The sequence below is a fragment of the Geotrypetes seraphini genome, chromosome 2 (genome assembly GCF_902459505.1).
Source record: "Geotrypetes seraphini chromosome 2, aGeoSer1.1, whole genome shotgun sequence".
NCBI lineage: Eukaryota > Metazoa > Chordata > Amphibia > Gymnophiona > Dermophiidae > Geotrypetes > Geotrypetes seraphini.
In genome coordinates, this window is record NC_047085.1 from 167,587,375 (window position 1) to 167,610,458 (window position 23,084).

General features: G+C 42.5%; 1 protein-coding gene across 2 annotated transcripts in view; it reads right to left on the minus strand.

Moving 5' to 3' along the window:
* Positions 1–751: 751 nt before the first annotated feature.
* Positions 752–23,084, minus strand: part of RTTN (rotatin) — a 385,080-nt gene continuing 362,747 nt past the window's right edge. For both annotated transcript variants that reach the window (XM_033934249.1, XM_033934250.1), the window contains 3 exons: positions 11,735–11,838; positions 5,222–5,291; positions 752–1,519 (listed from right to left, as the gene is read on the minus strand). In XM_033934249.1, the coding sequence (XP_033790140.1) occupies positions 1,437–1,519; positions 5,222–5,291; positions 11,735–11,838 (257 nt within the window). In that variant the 3' untranslated portion in view covers positions 752–1,436. The remainder of the gene's footprint in view (positions 1,520–5,221; positions 5,292–11,734; positions 11,839–23,084) is intronic.

Genomic DNA, 23,084 nt, shown 5'->3' on the forward strand with positions numbered 1-23,084 from the left:
CAAGAGGGCTTGGGCTCCCTCTTGCCCCGATGTTATCGGGGGGGGGGGGGGGTCGAGGCTGCCGCAGGGCAAGAGGGCTTGGGCTCCCTCTTGTCCCGATGTTGTGTTTGGGGGGGGAGTGATTCATCGCGGCAGGAGAGATGCCTCATCTTCCCTACTGCGATGCCATCACTACTCTACTCGAACTGCCGCGGGTCGCAGCAGTTCGGGTAGAAGAGTGATGGCATCGCGGTAGGGGAGATAAGGCATCTCTCCTGCCGCGATGGTTAGGTTACCGGGCCGCTGAACTGATGGCGTCAGCAGCCATCAGCTCAGCGGCCCGTTTTTCGGCACTTAGACCTGGTTTTATTTCATCTAAGTGAAAAAGGTCTAAGTGCCGACTAGGCAACCTGTTAAGGTTTTAGTTATACCTGTTGTACGGCTAGGTGTAGGTCGGCCCACCTCCCACCCGCCCTTTCCCCTCCTCTAAACACGCCTCTTTTCTCTCTGTGCATTTAGAGGCAGGGGAAGGCCTAAGCTGGTTTTAGATACTAAAAACCAGCTTTGGTTATGGGTACTTGGACGATCAGGCTTTTTGATCGTCCAAGTAGCCATTTAGGACACTTTTTAGACTTTTTTTTTTATTATTACCCCCTTAAGGTTTAGTTTACTTTAACCTGGACCTGACTATCCCCCTGTTTTACAAAACCGCATTAGCGGCTGCCGCGCAGCAACGGCCCCGAAGCCCTTTAAATCTCTATGGGCTTCTGGGCTGTTGCTGTGCGGCTTCGTAAAACAGGCCCTATATCTTTAGCTTAGGTCCCCTTTTACATTTGCTGCACTCGGCTGTGCAGCAAATGCTCCAACACTCATTCAATTCCTATGGGCATAGGAGCATTTATTGTGCCAACCTGTGCTACTGGCTTTTGTAAAAGAGGGCATTATTGAGATAATTATGATCAAATAGGTATCCAGCATATTTAAACATACTCCCGGCTACACCTCAGATTTCTCAAACAGATAACATCTGGCCAGACTGGCAGAATTTTAACAACTAGGGACTTATTTAGGTAATTCCCAAGTTTACATGGACAAATTGTTTTGAATATGAACACCAATTTATTTTAGAAAATATGAATTTTATTTCAAAATTGTTTAATACAAATATATACTTTTTATAGAAAATCTTTAATACAAATATGTTAATAAAACAGTTACTTGAATTTTTACCAATTATTTTACTTAAATGTTTTCTTTCCAAAAGTATTTTGTCAACTATAGCCATTTAGCAGCAAAGTGTCTGCATTGGCAGGACACTAGATTCCGTAATCAAGTTCATTTTAAAACTTTGGGTTAAGTTCTTCTTTCACAAACTTTAAAAGGTGAAATGTTTCTTCTAGTTCAAGTCTCCCAAGCTGCACATACCCAGTTTCAGATAGGAAATGTCAGGTAAACCATTAATTATTAAGGAGCTGCACTAGATTCTCCAGGCATCTTAAGTAATATGCTGTCGCTGTGTTTTCTTCTGGTTCAGGCACAGCTATGGGGAAAAAATAAAGTTATAATGCTTTCATCTTTTTTTCAATTTGTTAAATACTAATCCCAGTACTTGGCAAACATCCAGATTAACAGTACTAGTCACCAAATACAGCACATAGATCCCAACAAAATGAAGTGTATATACTCAGAGGAAAAATTCACCTCCACAGACATGATTAAGAGAGACAAACTTTTATTTTTCATGCTGTAGATGCCAATCCCAAGCCCTGAATTTAGAGAACAAAGATTGCTACTCAAGGACTAATCTGCTGGGATATTATCTTTCATCTTAAATATCACACAACTACAAACTGTAGCCCAGAGGTCCAGCTCAAATCCTGATTAAAGAGGGTCAATACAGAAGTCTTTTCGTCACTAGAAAAACCAAGGGCTCCTTTTACTAAGGTGCGCTAGCGTTTTTAGCGCACGCACAAGATTAGCGTGCGCTAGCCGAAAAATTACCGCCTGCTTAAAAGGAGGCGGTAGCGGCTAGCGCGCGGGGCATTTTAGCGCGCACTAAAACCGCTAGTGCACCTTTGTAAAAGGAGCCCTAAGTTATAGGAGTTTTAAAAGTCAGCAGTACTGTCTAAACTGCTCAGAATTCCAAATGGTCTGTCTTTTAATTCTGCTGTTTCCTCTTTAGGTTTAATTCTAGGAACGCCTTTCTTTTCCGATATAACATAATACAGGTTTGATTTTTAAAACACAATTTATTTTAAATGCACTTTCTTTGTTATTTTAGAATAGCTGACAGGACCACATATCTCATCAGCAATGGATGAGCCACAGGATACAATGTGCTTCCTGTGACTCAGCCATCTATTCTGAGTCCAACTCCTTGTGCCATTCTGCTAAGGCATTTGCTTTCTTTTTTTTTCTTCAATCTTTACTATGACAAATGTCTTCTTCCAAATCCATTACCTGGTACCATATTTATACTCTACATAAATAGTATAATGCCTGCATGGGTTTCTTTTTTGAAATTTTACAAATACAAAAGTATAAGAATAAAACAAAAGAATAATATATACAAAGTAAAGTTAATTGGGATTTACGTGAGTCCTTACATATTCATCAAGAGGGGTCCAAATTTTTGTGAATCTGGCTATGTTATTTTGTTTGAATGTTATTATTCCCTCATACTTTCTGACCTGCATGGGTCTCTGATGGGAATTATGATAGCAGTGCCCATACATACTTCAGTTTATAATTTCAGGAGTAACTAAGCTGGAGATGTTTATGAGAACTTTACCTACCATTTTTCTATTAGCAGACAGGACTGAGTCAGGGACACAAGTCAGTGATATCATTGCATGTCACTGGGAAAGAGCTTAGCATAAAGTTCTGAACAGGAGTTTTGTTTGTGTCTCAGTATGTTTGTTTACCCTCACTCTTCACATTTCAAGTTTATTACAACTTTTTAAATATCACCCATCAAGTAGTTTTAGCGATGTACAGTTACAAAAAGGACATGGTCATTTAATACTAAGGGTAATAGAGACAGAAGAAAAAGTAATTACCATATATTCTCAAATATAAATAGACCCAAATATAAACCGAGACCCCATTTTTGGGCCTTCTTTTTTTTGCCCACAAATCTTGGTTTATATTTGAGTATATACAGTAGTAGAAGAGAGGACATAGAAGGATAATTAAGATGGAGGGGGAAAGGGACAGAACTACAATTTTTTTATAGGAAAGAGGGATAGGGAAAAAACATATAGGAAGGAGTGACATAGGGGTAAACATAGGCATTTTTTATTACAGGCCAATGAGCAGCTATTATGGGCGAGATTTTATCATCTATGTATTAGGTGGATGTATGTTGCATGCATCTTGGAATAGGAAAGTTTTAAAAGTGGATTTGAATTTGGTTAAAGAAGTTTCATGGCGGAGGAATCCCGGGACAGCATTCCATAAAGTGGGTTCAGTTATAGAGAACATAGGGCTACAGAGGTGTAAAATGTGCCTAATAGCACAGAAATGCATTTTGCAATCTTGAGTGGGAGATACTCCACCAGAATTTTGGCAATGGAAAAATCAAGTTCTTCAGCTAATGGTATGGGAGGCTCAAGAAGTCAAAGGGTCCTTTAACAAACTTTTATGAAGATCTGGAATACCTTCAGCAAATGTCTCCCAGGAGTAGGTGTCTCATCTTGAATTCCTTGCAATTATTCAGCCTAAAATAGAGTCAAGAGAGAGCGCTCTAGCAGTGGGTGACAATCTGTCATCCTGGCCGGAGGGTGGAAGGGTTGGGGTTAAGCTTTTCTTAGCTTAAAGTGTATTTTTCAAAGGTGGGCATAAGAACTCAGGAGGAAGGAGAGCAGAATCAGATAATAAGGCTGACAATTTATTTAAGGAAAGTGAAGAAGGTGTGTGTGGGGGTGGGTGGGGGGTAGATGGTAGTCCAAGAAAACAAAGAAGGACAATGTTGAACTACAAAAACACAGGATGCCAACATATGAGCATGCTAGATACTTAAACTGGCAGGGAGCAACACGGAGAGCATGTGCTTAGGAAAAAAGTCACATCCCCATCATGCCTAGATAGGTGAGGAAAATGGCTGAAAGCAAATCCAGTAGGAGTCACGTGTAACAATGTTGCAGTATGAGCCGGTCTCAACCATGTTTCAGTGATACAGATCAAATCAAATTTATGAGTAGTGGTAACATCCACAGTCAATGCCTCTTTAAACTAATGAATGGGCATTAAGAAGTCCTATTCTAAGAAAACAAATTGAGCTAGAAGAGGAAGTTAGCAACATGGTCTAAGAGCATGTTTTCATTGCTCTGCTTTTGTACTGTATATTTTTATTCATCTGAGGAGAGTCCAAAAAAACATGGTATTTTTTTATATAAGTCCCTACCAGCCTATGTGACTTTTTGAGTGTTGGTTACATGTGCATGTCCAGAAACAGTTCAGAGAATATTCAGCCAGTCATCAAGGACCTTTTATCTTTGTTCTGTGTGCATGGAAACAGAATAGTGGAGGAGATTTAAAATTATAGCCACAGACACCAATCTTATTATGTGTACCTGCCTCTGGAGTCCCCTCAGCCCCTAACTAGACTGGCTACATTTTGTTAATATTTTAGAGTGCTGAATGCTGCTAATGGATTTGAAGTGCACGGCTGCGGTAGTGGGTAGATCCCTGACGAAACTTCAGTGAAACATGTCGGGTTTTACCGTTCAGTTTGCATGAAAAACAAGATTTCACCATTACTAAGTTAAGTAATAATACACTAAGAAATGTATGTTATTTAAAACTTTGAAGAGACCGGTGAAGATTTCACCATTTGTAACTCCCCGTATATACACTTTGGTGGGACGGAGGAGTGGTGGTTCTGAGGTCTTATGAAAAAAACAAAAAAGAAGTGCTTTCCAAACATTATGAACACTCAGTTAAACTAGATGTTGGATTTGAAAGACAAACAGCCAAATACCTTAGAAACAATTCTAACTTTATTGACCAGATTTCTAAGGAAGCAATCAGCCTTTTCATATAAGTTTGAGCTGGGAAGAAAGTAGCATTTCCACTTATTTCAGTGTAAGACAGCTCACATATTTATGAATTAACCACAAATGTTCAGTAGCCAGCATAGTTCATGACACAATAGAATTCTCTTTTTTTAAAAACCCCAGCAAAAATTGTTTAAACAGTTTAAAACAAAAAGTGGTAAATTCTTGAAAGTTTTCAAACTTACTCTCCATCATTTGAGAGAAAGCTTCATCTATTCTCCTTTTTATTGATGGGTTTTTCAAAGTCACTTTTGCCTGCAGCAAAAACATAGTTATTAGATTATTTATTCCCATGTAATTAGGCTCTGAAAATCTTGATAATACACTTATTTTGTGTGTGTGTGGGTGTGTGTAAGCAAGCACATAGGCAAGAGTACAAATGAATTCTTGAAATAATGATTAAATTTCCTAGGGCACCTAGGAGGTTATATTGTGCCATGAAAGGATTTTCTGTTTAAAAAGTGAAGTTACCTACTTATAAGCAGGTGTTATCCGAGGACAGCAGGCAGATATTCTCATGTGTGGGTGACATCGTCCATGGAGCCTGATATGGACAGTGCAAAAGTATACTTTTACTATTAACATGAAAAAGTATACTTGCATTGCCCATAGCAGGCTTCAAAAAAAATAAAAAATACTCCCAGTGCTGTACATGCAGAGTAAGTAACTTTGCTTTATCTGAGAACAAACAAGCAGCATATTCTCACATGTGGGACTCCCTAGATGCCAGGTTCATGCCTCTGAGAAGATGGCTATTAATAATTACCTGGTGAAAACAACAGGGTTGGAGGGAAGTTGACTTCTAAGTTTGACCAAACTGACTATCCCTTCTGTGAAGGTATGAATTGAGGACCAGATGGCTGCATTACAGATGTCTTCAATGGGAGTGGAACTTAGATGAGCTACTGAAGTTGCCATTACTCAATCATATGTGCCATAATACAGCCTTCAAGTGTCAGCCTAGTCTGAGCATAGCAAAAGGAGATACAGTCCGCCAACCATGTGGAGATGGTTCTCTTGGTGACAGGAACTCCTAGTCTGTTAGGATCGAATGATAGGAACAGTTGAGTTGAGGTCCTGTGAGGTTTGGTGTGATCCAAGTAATAAGCAAGAACACATTTACAGTCCAATGTATGGAGTGCAGCTTCATCAGGGTGAGAATATGATTTTGGAAAAAAGACAGGGATTGGTTTAGATGAAATTTTGAGATTATCTTTGGGAGGTATTTCAGATGATTTTGAAGAACTACCTTGTCGTGGTAGAATCTTGTATAAGGTGGATCTGATAGAAACAAAATCAAAAAAGCACTGTGGAGCGACGATGATCCTGAAATGGACTTTAATGAAAGACTCAAAGTTCCAAATGCACTATAAAAATTCCACATAAAAATTCCACTATAAAAATTCCACATAAAAATAAAATAATCCACATAAACACCTATAGGGCCTAGTCTGCTGATGGCGCAGGACCCAACACGGTCCGTGTTTTGACAAAATGTCTTCCTCAGGGGTCCCTATGAGTGATAGATACGTGGAAAAGCTGATATGTGGAGAGAGTGGCGCTGCTGAACCCAAAGCGCCTGAAGTTCACTGACTTGACGTGCAGACATGATAGCTACAAGGAATATCACTTTCCAAGTTAGATGATTCAGAGATGAAGTCAAAAGAAGCTCAAATGGAGGCTTCATCAGAGTTGAAAGTACAATATTAAGGTCCCAAGTCACTGGAGGAGGTTTAATTGGAGGCTTGATATGCAGGTCATTCATGAATCTTGAAATCAAAGGTTGTACAGACAATGACTTTTTGTCTAGTTGAGTGTGAAAAGCACTAATGGCACTGAGATGAACTCTGAATGAAGTAATTTTTAGACCAGAGTCAGAGAGATGTAGAAGATAGTCCAGGATTGATGGAAGAGGACAGAAGATTGGATCTAATGATATTATTGCACCAGACAATGAAATGAGTCAATTTGAAATGATAGGAGCACTGAGTAGATGGCTTTTTAGAGGCTTCAATGATGGCTGACACTAGTGCAGATATTGCTAAGGCATTTAGCAGCTGAGAGATACCATGCTGAGTGAGCAATGAACATAGAATGGGAGATGGAGGTGAGACCCTTCATTCTGTGCCAGCAAGGTATGAAAGATAAGAAATGTGAAGAGTTCCTGAACACTGAGCTGTAGCAGGAGAGGCAATGATGGTTGTTGTGGCCACCAAGTTGCTATAAAAATCATGGTGGCTTGTTCTTCACAAAATCTGAGTAGAGTTTTCCCAATTGGAGGTTAAGCATAAAGGAACTTGTCTTGCCTGTTGAGGAAATAAGCATCTGACTCCAGACGATTGGGAGTGTAGTCTTGAACAGAAACGTGGAAGTTTGTGATTGTAGGGGGAAGCAAAGAGATCCACTTCTGGGGTCACAAAGATCTGATGTAGAGCGGTTGAGCTGAGCAGTCACTCATGCAGCTATAGGAGTCTGCTCAACTTGTCTACTAAGATATTCTGTTTTCCTGTTAGATAAACAGCTTTGAGGAAAATGTTGCAAGGTATCGCCCAAGACCAGATTTTGATTGCTTCTTGGCACCCTGTTCCACCCTGTTTGTTCAAATAGTACATGGCTTACTTGGTTGTCTTTGTGGATGAGCATGATTGAGGAGATGATCCTGGAATATGCACAGAGTATTGCGAATTGCTTGAAGCTCTAGAAGATTGATATGGAGAGCTCTCTCAGGAGGAATTCAGGAGCCTGGGCTCCCATTTGAGCATGGGAACGTCAGTTGTCAATATCTTTTGAAGCAGTGGTGCTTGGAATAGCAGGCATCTGGATAGCTTGGTCAGAGATAGCCACTACTGAAGAGACTGTTGCAATTGTGAGGTTACCATGAACCCTTTACGATAGTAGACCGGTGGCTTGGGACCACTGGCCCAAATGCACCTATTAAGGCTCCCTGAAATGCAAATGGAGTTATATGTACTGTAGAGGCTATGTGGTTTAGAAGTTGAAGCATTTGCCATGCCGTTATGCAACAACTTGAGGAAACCCTCTGACATATCTGAAGTACAGTATCTAGTCCCTGTTGAGGCAGGCAGGCACAAGTTTGGGTTGTGTCTAAGAGGGCTCCAATGAACTACAGATTCTGCATGGGTTCTAGATGTGATTTATTGTATTTGACAGCAAATCCTAGAAATTTGAGCAGATGAATTGTTGCATTCATTGCTTGGTAAACTTGTTGAGGTGTGGAGGCTTTGATCAACCAGTTGTCTAGGTATGGGAACTGTGTGTGTGAAGGACTGCAGTCACAACTGCAAGGCATTTTGAGAATACGCTGAGTGCTGATGCCAGTCCAAAAGGGAGCACCTTGTATTGATAGTGTTGTACTTCCAGTTGAAAACAAAGATATTTTCTGTGGGCTGAGAAGATGGGTATATGTGCATGTGTATAGGCTTCCTTGAGGTCTGGATAACAGAGCCAGTCATTCTTCTCCATTAGAGGTAATAAGGTTCCCAGAGATCATTCAAAATTTCTCTTTCACTAAGTACTTGTTGAGGGCATAGAGGTCCAGAATTGGATGGAGTCTTCTGGTCTTTTTCGGTATGAGAAAATATTTTGAGTAGAACCCTCTACCCCTTTCCTCCAAGGGAACTTGCATTGAACTGGAGTAAGGATGAATTTTCCTGATGAAGGAGGGTCTTTTCCTGGGAGATGAAAAGAAATTCTCTTGGAGGATGATTTGGGTTTTGTTTCTGCAATCAAAGGGAATTCTGCAATCAAAGGGAATAGCTCTAACTTATCACTTGAAGGACCTAGTGATTTAAATTATAAGGATCCAGCATTGATAATAATGGGTGAATCATCCTCTGATAGGTAGATTCTGAGGTGAAGATTGAGAAATACTAGCTATGCTCTCAAGAAGAAAGTCCTAAGGACTGCTGTGGTTTGGATTGAGAAGGCATAGAATATTTCTGCTGCCTTTGTTCACTGGACTATCTTTGAGTTGTTGGTTGAGTAGACATAGCAGGCTGGTGATATCTGTGTTTGAGTAGAAATTCATGTGCTTGAAAGTGCTTGAATATCCCCTTGTAGGATGAGATTGATGAGATTTCGAGGACAAGGTTGTCATGCAGTCAGTAAGACATTTGACTTTAGACTGGCCTCCTCTATACGGTCTCTGAATAAATTATCTCTTATGCAGGGTATGTTAGAAAGACGGTCATGAATGCTGGAATCCTCAGCCAAGCTTGAATGTACATTGTAATGGATATTGCAGAGGCTCAAGAGGTAATTTCAAAGGTGTCATGCATTTCCTTGTCTCGAGGAGATCATTGACTAAAGGATGGTATGAATGAAGATGTTCTGATGCAATATATTGGCCATAAAGAGATATCTTTGGACCAGAGATTTCAGATAAAATGTCATGTCATGTAAAAATTGTAGTTTAAAATTCTGTTTGCCAGCATGGTTGCTTGGAACATTTTGTGTCCAAATTTATCCAGAGTTCTACCTTCTCTCCCTAAGGGGATTACTGGCATAAGTCCTGGCACTGAATGCCTTTTTCAAGGCAGACTCTATGACCAAAGACTGTTGTTGTAATTGTGGTCTATCAAATACAGAACACGATTGGATTCTGTAGAGGTACTTGGACCTTAAAAGGAGATCCACAGTTTGCATGAGGTCATGGAGTGGAACCTTTAGGCAGTCTTTAGGCCACACTTTGTAGTCAAGTGCATCCATGTATTCTGCTTATGGCTAATTTTCAGATTCCATTTTTATAGGCAATGACTGCCCCGTTTGTCTAATAAACTTTGCAAAGGAAAGACTTTCTGGAGGCAACCTGTGGTGTGGAATTTGATGGTGTACTGTAAAAATCCTCTACTGACAGGTCTGGACAGCTGCTGGAAGAGTAGATAGATAAATCTGAGTTATATCTCTGGACACCAGGACTTAGAGATTCAAATCATATAGGAGAACATCAAGAGTGATATGATGAACTCAATTCCCTCAATAATAGACACCTATGACACGTGCCATTGTGCGTCTCTGATGAACATCGGTGGCCACCGGTGTTGTACTTCGGCCTCGTGCTTCAATATCATGCATGGATGGATGCATCTGATGTGCGCCAACATTGTGTGTCAGTGATGTTGGTGCTCGATGCTTGGACTGAGAGGTTTAGAATGTCGAGGCAGGAATTTACACACCGTGCACCTGCAGCAGCCCAGCTAGTTCTTTCTGCAACATGGAGGTCACAGTTTTTTAATATACAGTGGTGCCTCGCATAAAGAACGCCTCGCACAGCGAACGCTGCACACAACGAACTTCATGTCATGATTCATACAACGAACTTCGTTTCACACAACGAAGTCGCCCGAGCTTCCACGATCGCTGCCGATGTATTGCATCCTTCCGCGCAGGCACTGCAGGCAGTCGTTAGTCACTGCGCTTAATGCGTTTCACATAACGAACTTTTCGCATAACAAACTTGCTCCTGGAACGAATTAAGTTCGTTGTGTGAGGCACCACTGTATGTGTGTTTGGTTTTTAGTTTCACATATAACACCCAATAACAGTAAGAAGTAATCCCACTGCTTTACAGCACTTCTTTCAGAATGACTTCGTTGTTCTATTTAAGGTCCTCAGCGGGCCACCACACACTCAAATCATTTCATAGTGTAGGGCTTTATGCTCCCATTCGTCACTGGACCCGTATATATAACTTCAATTTTTTGAAAAAGCTTTTATAGAAATATTAAAAGTACTTAGCTTATGGATTTGACGCTAGCCGGGAGGGTAAAAACATCAGCCACCAACATGTTTCGCCCATGCAACTCTAGGGCTTTATCAAGGCTCCCTCTCCCGTTCATAATCGGTTTACTCCCACCATCGCGTCATAGACGAAAATGACGTCTATGACGCGATGGTGGGAGTAAACCGATTATGAACGGGAGAGGGAGCCTTGATAAAGCCCTAGAGTTGCATGGGCGAAACATGTTGGTGGCTGATGTTTCTACCCTCCCGGCTAGCGTCAAATCCATAAGCTAAGTACTTTTAGTATTTCTATAAAAGCTTTTTCAAAAAATTGAAGTTATATATACGGGTCCAGTGACGAATGGGAGCATAAAGCCCCACACTATGAAATGATTTGAGTGTGTGGTGGCCCGCTGAGGACCTTAAATAGAACAACGAAGTCATTCTGAAAGAAGTGCTGTAAAGCAGTGGGATTACTTCTTACTGTTATTGGGTGTTATATGTGAATATTCTTCTTTCAAAAAGTGGTGATTAGGGTGCCTAGAGTCTCATTTTCTGGTTTTTAGTTTCAGGCATTTCAGCAGAAACGTGACTGCGTGAAGTCATGGTAACTTTTATACAGTCCAATTTAATCATACATTTGATTTTGAATGTGGACTTATATGATTTCTGTCCCCCTCTCTTGGTTGTCACCACTCCTCTGTAAGTTTTGAACATCTGAAGGGACATTTTTCATCTCTATTTGTTCATGGCTCTGTGGAAAAGCCTGAGGGTAGTCCATGGAATGAAGATGAGAGAGAAAATGCATGCATATACAGAGCTGATTCTCTAAAATTTTAGAGTAATCTAATCTGAGAAGATTCTCTTCATAGGCTCCATTGAATGCCACTCATTTATGAGCACTTGCTATCCTAATTAACTTCAGAGAATATTTTTTTCTTTTATGAAATACTAACCTTCTGATAATTATGAAGCAAAGCCCAAAGTGCAGATGCTCCTATCCTCTGTGTGTTGGGCTCATCATTTTCCAGACAGGAAGACAGCACATGTACAGCCTTCTCTAATGAGGGAACACAAAAACTATAATGGAGCTGTAAATGCAAGTACATCTCTCATCATGAATTTTGCAGTGGTCAATTCAACCTAAGATGTGTTGCTATTATTTTTACTAATGGATCACATAATCAGGATGAGATTGAAAACATAATTCATTACAGAACCGTAAAAAAAGGAGGAAGAAGCATGGTGTCCATGTGACACTAATTTAAAATCAATGTCTCTGACCAGGCAACACTATCAATATTAGTATATCACAATCCTAGGGAAACTTAACAGCATTTTTGTTCCATTCTTGGTCTACCACTTATCCAATGGAAGATTATGTTCTTACCTTCAGTAATCTTCAGTCTCTGGAATAATCAATACAACAGGTATTTATCTCAATCCGTGAACCGGGTCTTCCAGAAAACCACACATTTTTTTCCCTCTGCTCCTCTTACTTAGCTGAGAAGCAAGGAGCCCCTTGCAGTTACATCCAAAAGCCAACAAACAGAACTGAAACAATGCATAAACACAAAAGGAGGCAAGGGGAGCTTCCCTGCATTCTTTTCTGTTCTGCAATAGATAAGCAAACAATAGTAATAATTAACAGGCAAAATGAAAAACAGGCATGAACATGGCAGCAATATTGAACCAATCTGCAGCACGCAACAAGCACCAACTGGAACAAAGCCAGTGATTAAAAGATGTACTCACGAACAAAAAACGTTCCACCTGATGGTCAAAAGATTCTGAGGTCTGAAAGGAAAAACATTTGAGGCAGAAAATGCAGGTGATATAGAGATACACAGAGTAGGTGAAGGGCGGGCCATATTGACACCTCCAAGGACTAATAGAAAGAAGATTACCGAAAGTAAGAACCTACTCTTCCATTCTGTTACATCCCTTCAGGAGTCAAACCTTCTCTGATCTAACGTTGTAACCCTTCTTCCATAACTCTTTTTGTAATCCGCTTTGAACCGAAAGGTAATGGCGGAATAGAAATCTGTAATGTAATGTAATGTAATATGACAGGTGACGTACCAAAGCAATGACAATGTCTACGATAGGACAGAAGAGTCTGTTCACAACACCGAGGCCCCAAAGGTGGCATAACACCGAGCTGCCATATCTATCCTGTAGAACCTGGTGAAGGTATGAAGGGAAGACCAAATAGCCACTATACAAATCTCAGCGGGATGAACTACTCAAGACTCTGTCCACAAAGCTGTGACACCCCTAGTCTAGTGAGTTTTGAGACTGGGATGTAGTTATACCGGGCTATAATCTGTTCAGGAAAGACAGGGTAGGAAGAAAAGGAGGGGGAATAGTGTTATATGTTAAAGATCATATTAAAGCCACACAATTGCAGGTTCTGCAGGGCAAGGAGGGGCACTGTGGATCAATTTGGAAAGAGAGAATGGTAAATAGATTTACATTGGTGTGATATACAGGCCTCCTTCACAGATGGAAGAAGTGGACAGAGATTTAATAGTAGACATTCAGAATATATCTAAAAAAAGGGGAAGTTTTACTAATAGTCAATTTTAACATGCTGGATGTTAATTGGGGTATCCATATTGAGGGGTCTTCTAGAAGTAGAGAGATCCTGGATTCTCTACAAGGAGAACTGTTCCAGCAGTTGGTAATGGAACCCAAGCGGGAGGGGGTCATACTGGACTTAGTGCTTACAAACGGGGAAAGTGTTTTTGATGTTACAGTAGGTGATCATCTGGCATCCAGTGATCACTGCATGGTATGGTTTAATATTAAGAAGGGTATAGAGAGGGCTCATTCAAAAGTAAAGTTTCTAGACTTTAAAAAACCTAACTTTGAAAACTGAGTTATTGTAAGGGCGACAAACCTTCCTGTGAGGCAAGTAAGTAAAAGTAAGAGGAAAAGAAAGTTGCTTTGGTTCTCAAAAGTAGTAGCTGAGAAGGTAAGGAATAAGAGGTTAGCTTTCATAAACTACAAAAGATCGCAGAAAGAGGAAGACAGGCAAAAATATCTGGAAAAGTTAAAAGAGGTTGGTCAACTAGTCAGGAAAGCAAAGATATAAATGGAAGAAAAAAATAGCTGACATGGTAAAATGGGGAGATAAGACTTTTTTAGATATATCAATGATAAGAAGTGCAAAAGTTAGATTGTGAAACTCAAAAGTGAAGGGGAAGAATATGTAGAAACTGATAAAGAAAAGACTGAATTGCTTAATAAATATTTCTGCTCTGTATTCATGGCTGAAGCGCTGGGAGCGGGACCGCAGAAGACAAATGCGAATAGGGATGGAGGAGTGGTAGACCTGGATCGATTTTCAGAGAGTTGTATTTGTGAGGAGCTAGCTAAATTAAAGGTAGACAAAGTGATGAGGCTAGATGGTGTACATCCGAGGGTGCTGAAGGAAATTAGGGAAGCTCTGATAGCTCTGCTGACTGACCTTTTCAATGCTTCTCTAGAGTTGGAAGTAGTACCGGAGGACTAGAGAAAGGCAGATGTGGTCCCTCTCCACAAATGTGGAAGTAAGGAAGAAGAAGTAGGGAATTACAAGGCAGTAAGTCTGACTTCTGTAATAAGGAAATTAATGAAAACACTTTTAAAACAGAGAATGGTGAAGTTTCTGGAATCCGGTGGATTACAGGACCGGAGGCAACATGGATTTGCTAGAGGTAGGTCTTGTCAGACAAATATGATCAATTTCTTTGACTGAGTGATCAGAGAATTGGGTAGAGGGAGTGCACTAAATGTGGTATATTTAGATTTTAGCAAAGCCTTTGAAAGTATTCCACACAGACGTCTAATACTGCAAATAAACTGAGTGCCCTTGGAATGGGCCCCAAAGTGACAAGCTGGGTCGAAAACTGGTTGAGTGGAACATGACAGAGGGTAGTGGTTAATGGAGATCGCTCTGAGGAAATGGATGTTACCAGTGGTGTGCCTCAAGGTTCTGTTCTTGGGCTTGTTCTTTTTTTTAAACATTTTTATAAGCGATTTTGTGGAAGGGATGTCAGGTAAGATTTGCCTCTTTGCGGATGATACCAAAATCTGCATCCGGATGAGGTGAAGAACACGAAGAAAGACCTAGCGAAGCTTGATGAATGGTCTGAAATTTGGCAGCTAAAATTTAATGCTAAGACATTTAAGGTCATGCATTTGGGCTAGGGGGCAAAGAACTTATGTGCATGACAGAAGAGCGGGACTTGGGTGTGATTGTATGTGATAATCTTAAAGTGGCCAAACAGGTTGAAAAGGTGATGGCAAAAGCTAGAAGGATGCTAGGGTACATTGGAAGAGATATGGCCAGTAGGAAAAAGAAGGTATTGATGCCCCTGTATAAGACTCTGGTGAGACCTCATTTAGAATATCGTGCACAATTCTGGAGACCACACCTTCAAAAAGATATAAAAAGGATGGAGCTCGACCAGAGGAAGGCTACTAAAATGGTGCGTGGGCTTTGTCATAAGGCGTTATGGGAACAGAATTGAAGATCTCAATATATATACTTTTGAGGAAAGGCAGGAGAGGGAGATTTGATAGAGATGTTTAAATACCTACATGGCGTAAATGCACATGAGTTGGGTCTCTTTCATTTGAAAGGAAACTCTGGAATGAGAGGGCATAGGATGAAGTTAAGAGGTGATAGGCTCAGGAGTAATCTAAGGAAATATTTTTTTTACAGAAAGGGTGGTAGATGTGTAAAAGTCTCCCTAAAGAAGTGGTGGAGACAGAGACTGTGTCTGAATTCATGAAGGCATGGGATAGGCACGTGGGATCTCTTAGAGAGAGGAAGAGATAATGGTTACTGCGGATGGGCAGACTAGATGGGCCATTTGGCCTTTATCTGTCATCATGTTTCTAGTGGCTGCTTACTACAGACGATGTAAGTCAATGAAATGGCCATGCAGATCCAATGGGCAATAGAGGCCTTGGGCACCGGCCTATCCTGCCTGGAATGGCTAGTCAGAATGACATAATTCATTAGTCCTTTCAAAGTAGTGAAGTAAGACTCTTTGCATGTCCAATTTCTGCAAAATCTTATTTCTTTTCCAATCCTGTGGGACAAAAAGCAGGCAGACAAACTTCCTGGTTGACATAGAAATCCAAAACCACTTTCAGAAGAAAGGAAGGAACTGTACGGAGGGAAATCCCCTCCTCCATGAACCAGAGAAAGGGCTCTCTACAAGAAAGAGCCACTAGGAATACTGTCTTGACTGTAAGGTCCATAAAGGATACATCCTTAATCAGCTGAAAAAGAGTTTTAGCAAGCCCTTTCAGCACAATATTAAAATTACAAATTGGACAAGCCTTAGGAAACCGGATGGGAACTATGTAGAATCGGACTCCGAGAAGGCTAAACTGTTAAATGAATACTTTTGCTCAGTTTTCACCCGTGAGGCGCAGGGATCCGGCCCTCAGCTACCAACAGGGGATAGCTCGATAGACCCGTTTTGCAGCTTCGAGTTTACGCCCAGTAGCGTCTACAGTGAACTATCCAAACTCAAGGTTCACAAAGCTATGGGGCCAGACAACATACACCCCAGAGTACTCAGGGAGTTAAGAGACACCTTGGCGAAACCACTATCAACACTCTTCAATCTCTCCCTTAGCAAAGGAAAAGTCCCGCTAGACTGGAAAACGGCTAATGTCATTCCACTCCACAAAAAGGGAAGCAGGACGGAGGCTGCGAACTACAGACCAGTGAGTCTCACATCAATAGTAAGCAAACTAATGGAAACTCTAATCAAACACCAATTGGATACGGTCCTTAACGAGGGGAATCTGCGAGATCCCCGTCAACATGGGTTTACAAAGGGGAGGTCCTGTCAATCCAACCTGATCAGCTTCTTTGACTGGGTGACGAGGAAGCTGGATATTGGGGAGTCCCTGGACGTTGTGTACTTAGATTTCAGCAAAGCATTCGATAGCGTACCACACCGCAGGTTGTTGAGCAAGATGAGCTCTATAGGTTTGGGAGATACCTTGACTACATGGGTGGGGGATTGGCTAGGAGGTAGACTTCAGAGGGTGGTGGTGTATGGCTCCCCCTCCGAAACGACAGAGGTGATAAGTGGAGTGCCGCAGGGCTCGGTCTTGGGCCCAATCTTGTTCAACATCTTCATAAGAGACTTGGCTGAGGGGCTGAGGGGTAAATTAACGTTATTCGCCGATGACGCCAAATTATGCAATATAGTGGACAAGAACACAACAGGACCTGACAACAAATCCAAGACCGATAGTATGGCACACGACCTCCTCCTACTGGAGAATTGGTCCAGGACCTGGCAACTAAACTTCAATGGCAAAAAATGCAAGGTCATGCACCTTGGCAACAAAAATCCATGTAAGACTTACACTCTTAATGGTGAGATCCTGGAGAGAACTGTAGCGGAACGAGACTTAGGGGTGATCATCAGTGAGGACATGAAGACTGCAACTCAGGTGGAGAAAGCTTCATCTAAAGCCAGACAAATCATGGGTTGCATACGAAGGAGTTTCGTTAGCCGTAAGCCCGAAGTCATAATGCCATTATATAGGTCCATGGTGAGACCCCATCTGGAATACTGTGTACAATTCTGGAGACCACATTACCGCAAAGATGTGCTGAGACTTGAATCGGTCCAGCGAATAGCCACACGGATGGTCACGGGGCTCAGGGATCTCCCGTATGAGGAACGGCTGAATAAATTGCAGCTCTACTCCCTAGAGGAACGCAGGGAGAGGGGGGACATGATAGAGACATTCAAGTACCTCACGCGCCGTATCGAGGTGGGGGAGGATATCTTCTTCTTCAAGGAACCCACGTCAACACGAGGGCATCCATGGAAAATCAGGGGAGGGACATTGCATGGCGACACCAGGAAATACTTCTTCACCGAGAGGGTGGTGGATCGATGGAATGGTCTTCCGATGCAGGTGATTGAGGCCAGCAGTGTGCCTGATTTTAAAGCTAAATGGGATCGAAAGGTGGGATCTCTTCGCAAAGGGAGGTAGGAGAGGGTCATTGGTGTGGGTAGACTTGATGGGCCTTGGCCCTTATCTGCCGTCACTTTCTATGTTTCTATGTTTAAGGCTGCCACAGGGGAGGCCGCAAACGAAGCACCCCCCTGAAAAGTCTGGTCATACCTATACTATGAGGGAAGCCACCACCATGCCCTTCTCAAGACAAGCCTGGAGGAAGGCTAAGATCTCCCCCCAATCTCCCATACACTATAATGGAGCTGTACTTATAGTATATGACAGTGTCTTGCAAACTTTCCAAGCCGCTGCCTTTAAACTCAGGGCCACGGCTGGAGGGTCTCCACACATGAGTAGATGTTGATGTGATGACATCATGTGAATGTGATGACATCATGCGCATGTTTGACATCATCATGTTGACGTCGGCGCATGCGAGGAGGCCCTCCGGATGAGGCCCTGAGCTTGTTAACCCTAAAATGACTATGCTGGTGGTGAGGTGTGGAAAGCAGGAGAGACGCTGTCGAGGAGAGGCACAACTCTGACTGACTCACCTATGCTATGTGAATCTCATGGTACACTGGTCTATGATGTGCCTGCCAGCAAGTCAGTCTCACTGCAACTGAAGTGAAGGGAAAGGAATTTCTGCCTCAAATTTTCTTCAAATTGTTCAATCCTCAGGATCTTCGGGCTGCAGGTCACATACCCTGACCAAAACCTTAGCCCTTTGGAACCTTGCCTCACTTCAGTGACGGGCAAAATGGTAGAAACAATTATAAAAAATAATGATTTAATGAGACAGAGTCAGCATGGGTTCAGCTGAGTGAGATCTTGCCTCACCAATTTGCTTGACTTCTTTGAAGGTGTGAATAAACATGTAGATAAAGGTGAGCCGGTTGATATCGTGTATCTAGATTTTCAGAAAGCTTTTGATAAAGTTCCTCATGAGAGGCTCCTGAGAAAATTAAAGTGTCATGGAATAGGTGGAAAAGTTCTGTTGTGGATTAGGAATTGGTTATCGGATAGAAAACTGAGGGTAGGGTTAAATGGTCTGTACTGGGACTGGTGCTATTTAACTTATTTATAAATGATCTGGAAATTGGAAAAGTGATGTGATTCAAAGTTATTAAAACACATGCAGATTGTGAAAAATTGCAAGTGGACCTTAGGAGATTGGAAGACTGGGCATTTAAATGGCAGATGAAATTTAATGTCGACAAATGCAAAGTGATGCACATTGGGAAGAATAACCTGAATCACAGTTTCTGGATGCTAGGGTCCACCTTGGGGATTAGCACCAAAGAAAAGGATCTGGGTATCATCGAAGAACAATACAATGAAATCTTCCGCTCAATGTGTGGTGGCGGCGGCCAAAAAAGCAAACAGGATGCTAGGAATTATTAAAAAAGGGATGGTTATCAAGACTAAGAATGTTATAATGCTCCTGTATCGGGCTATGGTGCGACTTCATCTGGAGTATTGCGTTCAATTCTAGTCTCCTTATCTCAAGAAAAATATAGTGGTGCTAGAAACGGTTCAAGGAAGAGCGACCAAGATGTTAAAAGGTATGGAACTCCTCTTGTATGAGGAAAGACTAAAACGGTTAGGGCTCTTCAGCTTGGAAAAGAGACGGCTCAGGAGAGATATGATTGAAGTCTACAAAATCCTGAGGAGTAGAACGGGTACAAGTGGATCGATTTTTCACTCCGTCAAAAATTACAAAGACTAGGGGACACTCGATGAAGTTAAAGGAAAATACCTTGAAAACCAGTGAGGAAATTTTTTTTCAGAGAATAGTTAAGCTCTGGAATGTGTTGCCAGAGGATATGATAAGAGCAGATAGAGTAGCTGGTTTTAAGAAAGGTTTGGACAAGTTCCCGGAGGAAAAGTCCATAGTCTGTTATTGAGAAAGACATGGGGGAAACCACTGCTTGCCCTCTAGAGACTCAGCCTTGAAAAAGCGCCGTAGCGCAAAACATGTTGGCAAAATACATCCCTACACTGACCACGAGTTAAGATAAGTTGTTTATAAACTGATTTAACTGCTAATATATTTAAACCATATTTAAAATGATATAAAGACAACAAAATTAAGTTATTATACTATAAATTAAGATTGATCCAGGGAAGATTCTGCACATCAAGCTTAGCGTGGTGATAAAAGTTTGAACGTGGAGTGGTGCATCTGAGGATCAATATAACACTCATAGAGAGGTGGATTTGGAGATTGGAATCTGTCTGAATTATAATTAGAAATGCCCTCTATCGGAAGCATAGAATATTGCTACTTCTTGGGTTTTGGCCAGGTACTAGTGACCTGGATTGGCCACCGTGAGAATGGGCTACTGGGCTTGATGGACCATTGGTCTGACCCAGTAAGGCTATTTTTATGTTCTTATGTTCTTAAAAGACCATGGGTAGAAAAACACAGCTTGTGTCCTGATACCCCAAGGGCTCTTCGGGTGCAGCAAGTCTGCACTTAAGCCTCTGACAAGGTTAAGAGGCAAGCTAGCTCCCAGGGGAATGGACCCCGAGCATTGAAGGTACCACGCAACAGGCTGGCTTCACAGGTCTACCCAAAGCTTGCCGCTTCTTTTCCCAGGCAAAGAACCCCTCCAAAAGGGGTCTCAAGGCATCGAAGTCACCCAAAAAAGGACGATCTTAAGCGAAAAATAAGAAAAAGACGCAGAGCAGATCAGAAGCACTTCTACATGGCTTGCTTGCAGAAATAAAAAATTGCATGGGGCTCTGTGCTTCTTGGCTAAGTGGAAGGAGCAGAGGGAAAAAAGCATGTGGTTTTCTGCAAGATCCGGTTCACGGCTCTGGAAGGAATGTAACAGAATTTACATTACATATCATGCCTCAAAAATTCTTCACCTCCTTCTAAAACTTTCAAATTCTGCTGTATAAAAAAATACAATTCAAAATGCATTATTGGAGGAGTTTTTTTCACTGAACTATATACCATTTTCAATATGAAATCATAATTATAGAAATATTAAAAGGTAAATAAGAATAAGAAACCAAAAGTATTGATTCCATATACAGTGGTACCTCGGTTTACGAGTGCACCGGTTTGCGAGTGTTTTGCAAGACGAGCAAAACATTTGCAAAATCGGTGCCTCGGAAACCGAGCATGGCTCGATTTATGAGCACCCCCCCCCCGCAATCCGGCACCCCCCCCTGCCACGATCCGACCCCCCCCGACACGATTGGGCACCCCCCCGCCACGATCCGACCCCCACGACACAATTGGACACACCCCGCCGCTTCTTACCCTCATCTGGGCACTCTTGAAGATCGGCCCTCGTCTGCTGGGCCTTGAGCATCTGAGTATGCTCAAGGCCTGCGAGTTCACGTTCTGAACGTGAACGTGAACTCGCAGGCCTTGAGCATGCTCAGATGCTCAAGGCCCAGCAGACGAGGAGTCCGATCTTCTAGAGTGCCTAGATGAGGGTAAGAAGCGGTGAGGGGGATGCCCAATCGGGGGGGGGGGGTTGGATCGTGTCGGGGGGGGTGCCCAATCGTGTCGGGGGGGGTCGGATCGTGGTGGGGGGGTGCCGGTTCGAGGCAGGGGGGGTGCCGGATTGCAGGGGGGGCCTTCGAGGGGAGCAATACCGGTTCTCGGGGGGGAACGCATCAAAGCGAGTTTCCATTATTTCCTATGGGGAAACTCGCTTTGATAAACGAGCATTTTGGATTACGAGCATGCTCCTGGAACGGATTATACTCGTAATCCAAGGTACTACTGTATTTTCAAATTCCTTGACTCAGTGCTTGTCAAACCAGCTTTATTTTTCACTTTAAATAAAACCTTTTGGCCACCTATGATTTCTATTACTTGACATAGGACCAAATTCTATAAATGGCAAACAAAAATTGGTGCTGAATAAAATAGCATTCAGCACTATTCTATAAATAGTGCTCAAAGCTAGGTGCCATGTACTGTATAAAATAGTGCTTAGAGTCAGGAATTGTACCTAAATTTATGCGCAGCCATTTATACCAACTGAAACTGGTACAAATCATCACACCTAAATTAGATGCAAATTCTCTTTTATTCTATAACTAATCCTTAATCCCGTTACATTAACGGGTGCTAGAATATATGTCTGTCTGTCTGTCTTTCTTTCTGTCTCTCTCTCTCCCACTGTCTTTCTTTCTGTCTCTCTCCCTGCCCCTGTGTCTTTCTTCTTTTCTTTCTGTCTCCCTCCCTCCCTCCCACTATCTGTCTTTCTCCCTGCCCCCTATGCAGCAGCATTTCTCTCCCCCTCCACTTCCCTGTGTAGTAGCCACAGCAGCATTCCCTCCCCCTCCATTTCCCTTTGCAGCAGAATTTCCCCCCACCCCACTTCCCTGTGCATCAGCAGCATTTCCCTCCCCTCCACTTCCCTGTGCAACAACTGCAGCAGCATTCTCTCCCCGTCCATTTTCCTGTGCAGCAGCATTTCCCTCCCCCACCCCACTTCCCTGTACAACAGCCGTAGTAGCATTCCCTCCCCCTCCATTTCCCTCCCCCACCACTTCCTTGTGCAGCAACAGCAGCAGTATTTCCCTTCCCCTCCACATCCCTATGCAGCAGCTGCAGCAACGTTTTCCCCTACCCCCCTTTTCCTTCCCACGGTCTGCATACTCCCTTGGTCATTTGCCGCCCGCCCTTCCCTTCCCGCATTCACAACAAACCAGCCAACTCCAGCAGTGTCCACAGCACTCTACACACGCTGCTTCGGGGCCTTCTACTGTCCTGATTTACTCCGACACGTCCCTGATGACATCATAATTAGAGACGCAGCAGGGGACTAAGGGAGCCGGTCAGATCGCGGAAAGGGAGGGTCGGATGTGAGGGTCAGACCACGGTGGGAGGGTCGGATGGGATAGTCAGCGGGGGTTTGGGTGAGTCATGGAGGTGGGGGGGTGCTGATGACGAATTGACTTACTGTGAGTGAGGGGTGATCACTAGAGATGCGGCAGAACAAATCAGGGTAGTAGAAGGGCCCACTTAGCTCCTTTCTCAATTATAGCACTTAGTAAAAAAAAAAAAAATACTTAGTTGTTTTGTGAAGTTTATTTTTTATTTCAAAGTCGCCGCAGCGGCTCCTCTCTCGATCCCCGCCTGCGTCGGAAGCCTTCTCTAATGCAGATGTGGTTTGAGAGAGGAGCTGCGGCAGCGGCGGCTTTGAACTAAAAAATAAACTTTGTCAGTCAATTGCAAGGGTTCCTTAGCCGGCAAGCCTGCTGCGAGAGAGAGAGAGAGAGAGAGAGAGAGAGAGAGAGAGAAATGTGTGGTAAGTGCGCATGCGCACTCCTGTCGACCACGGA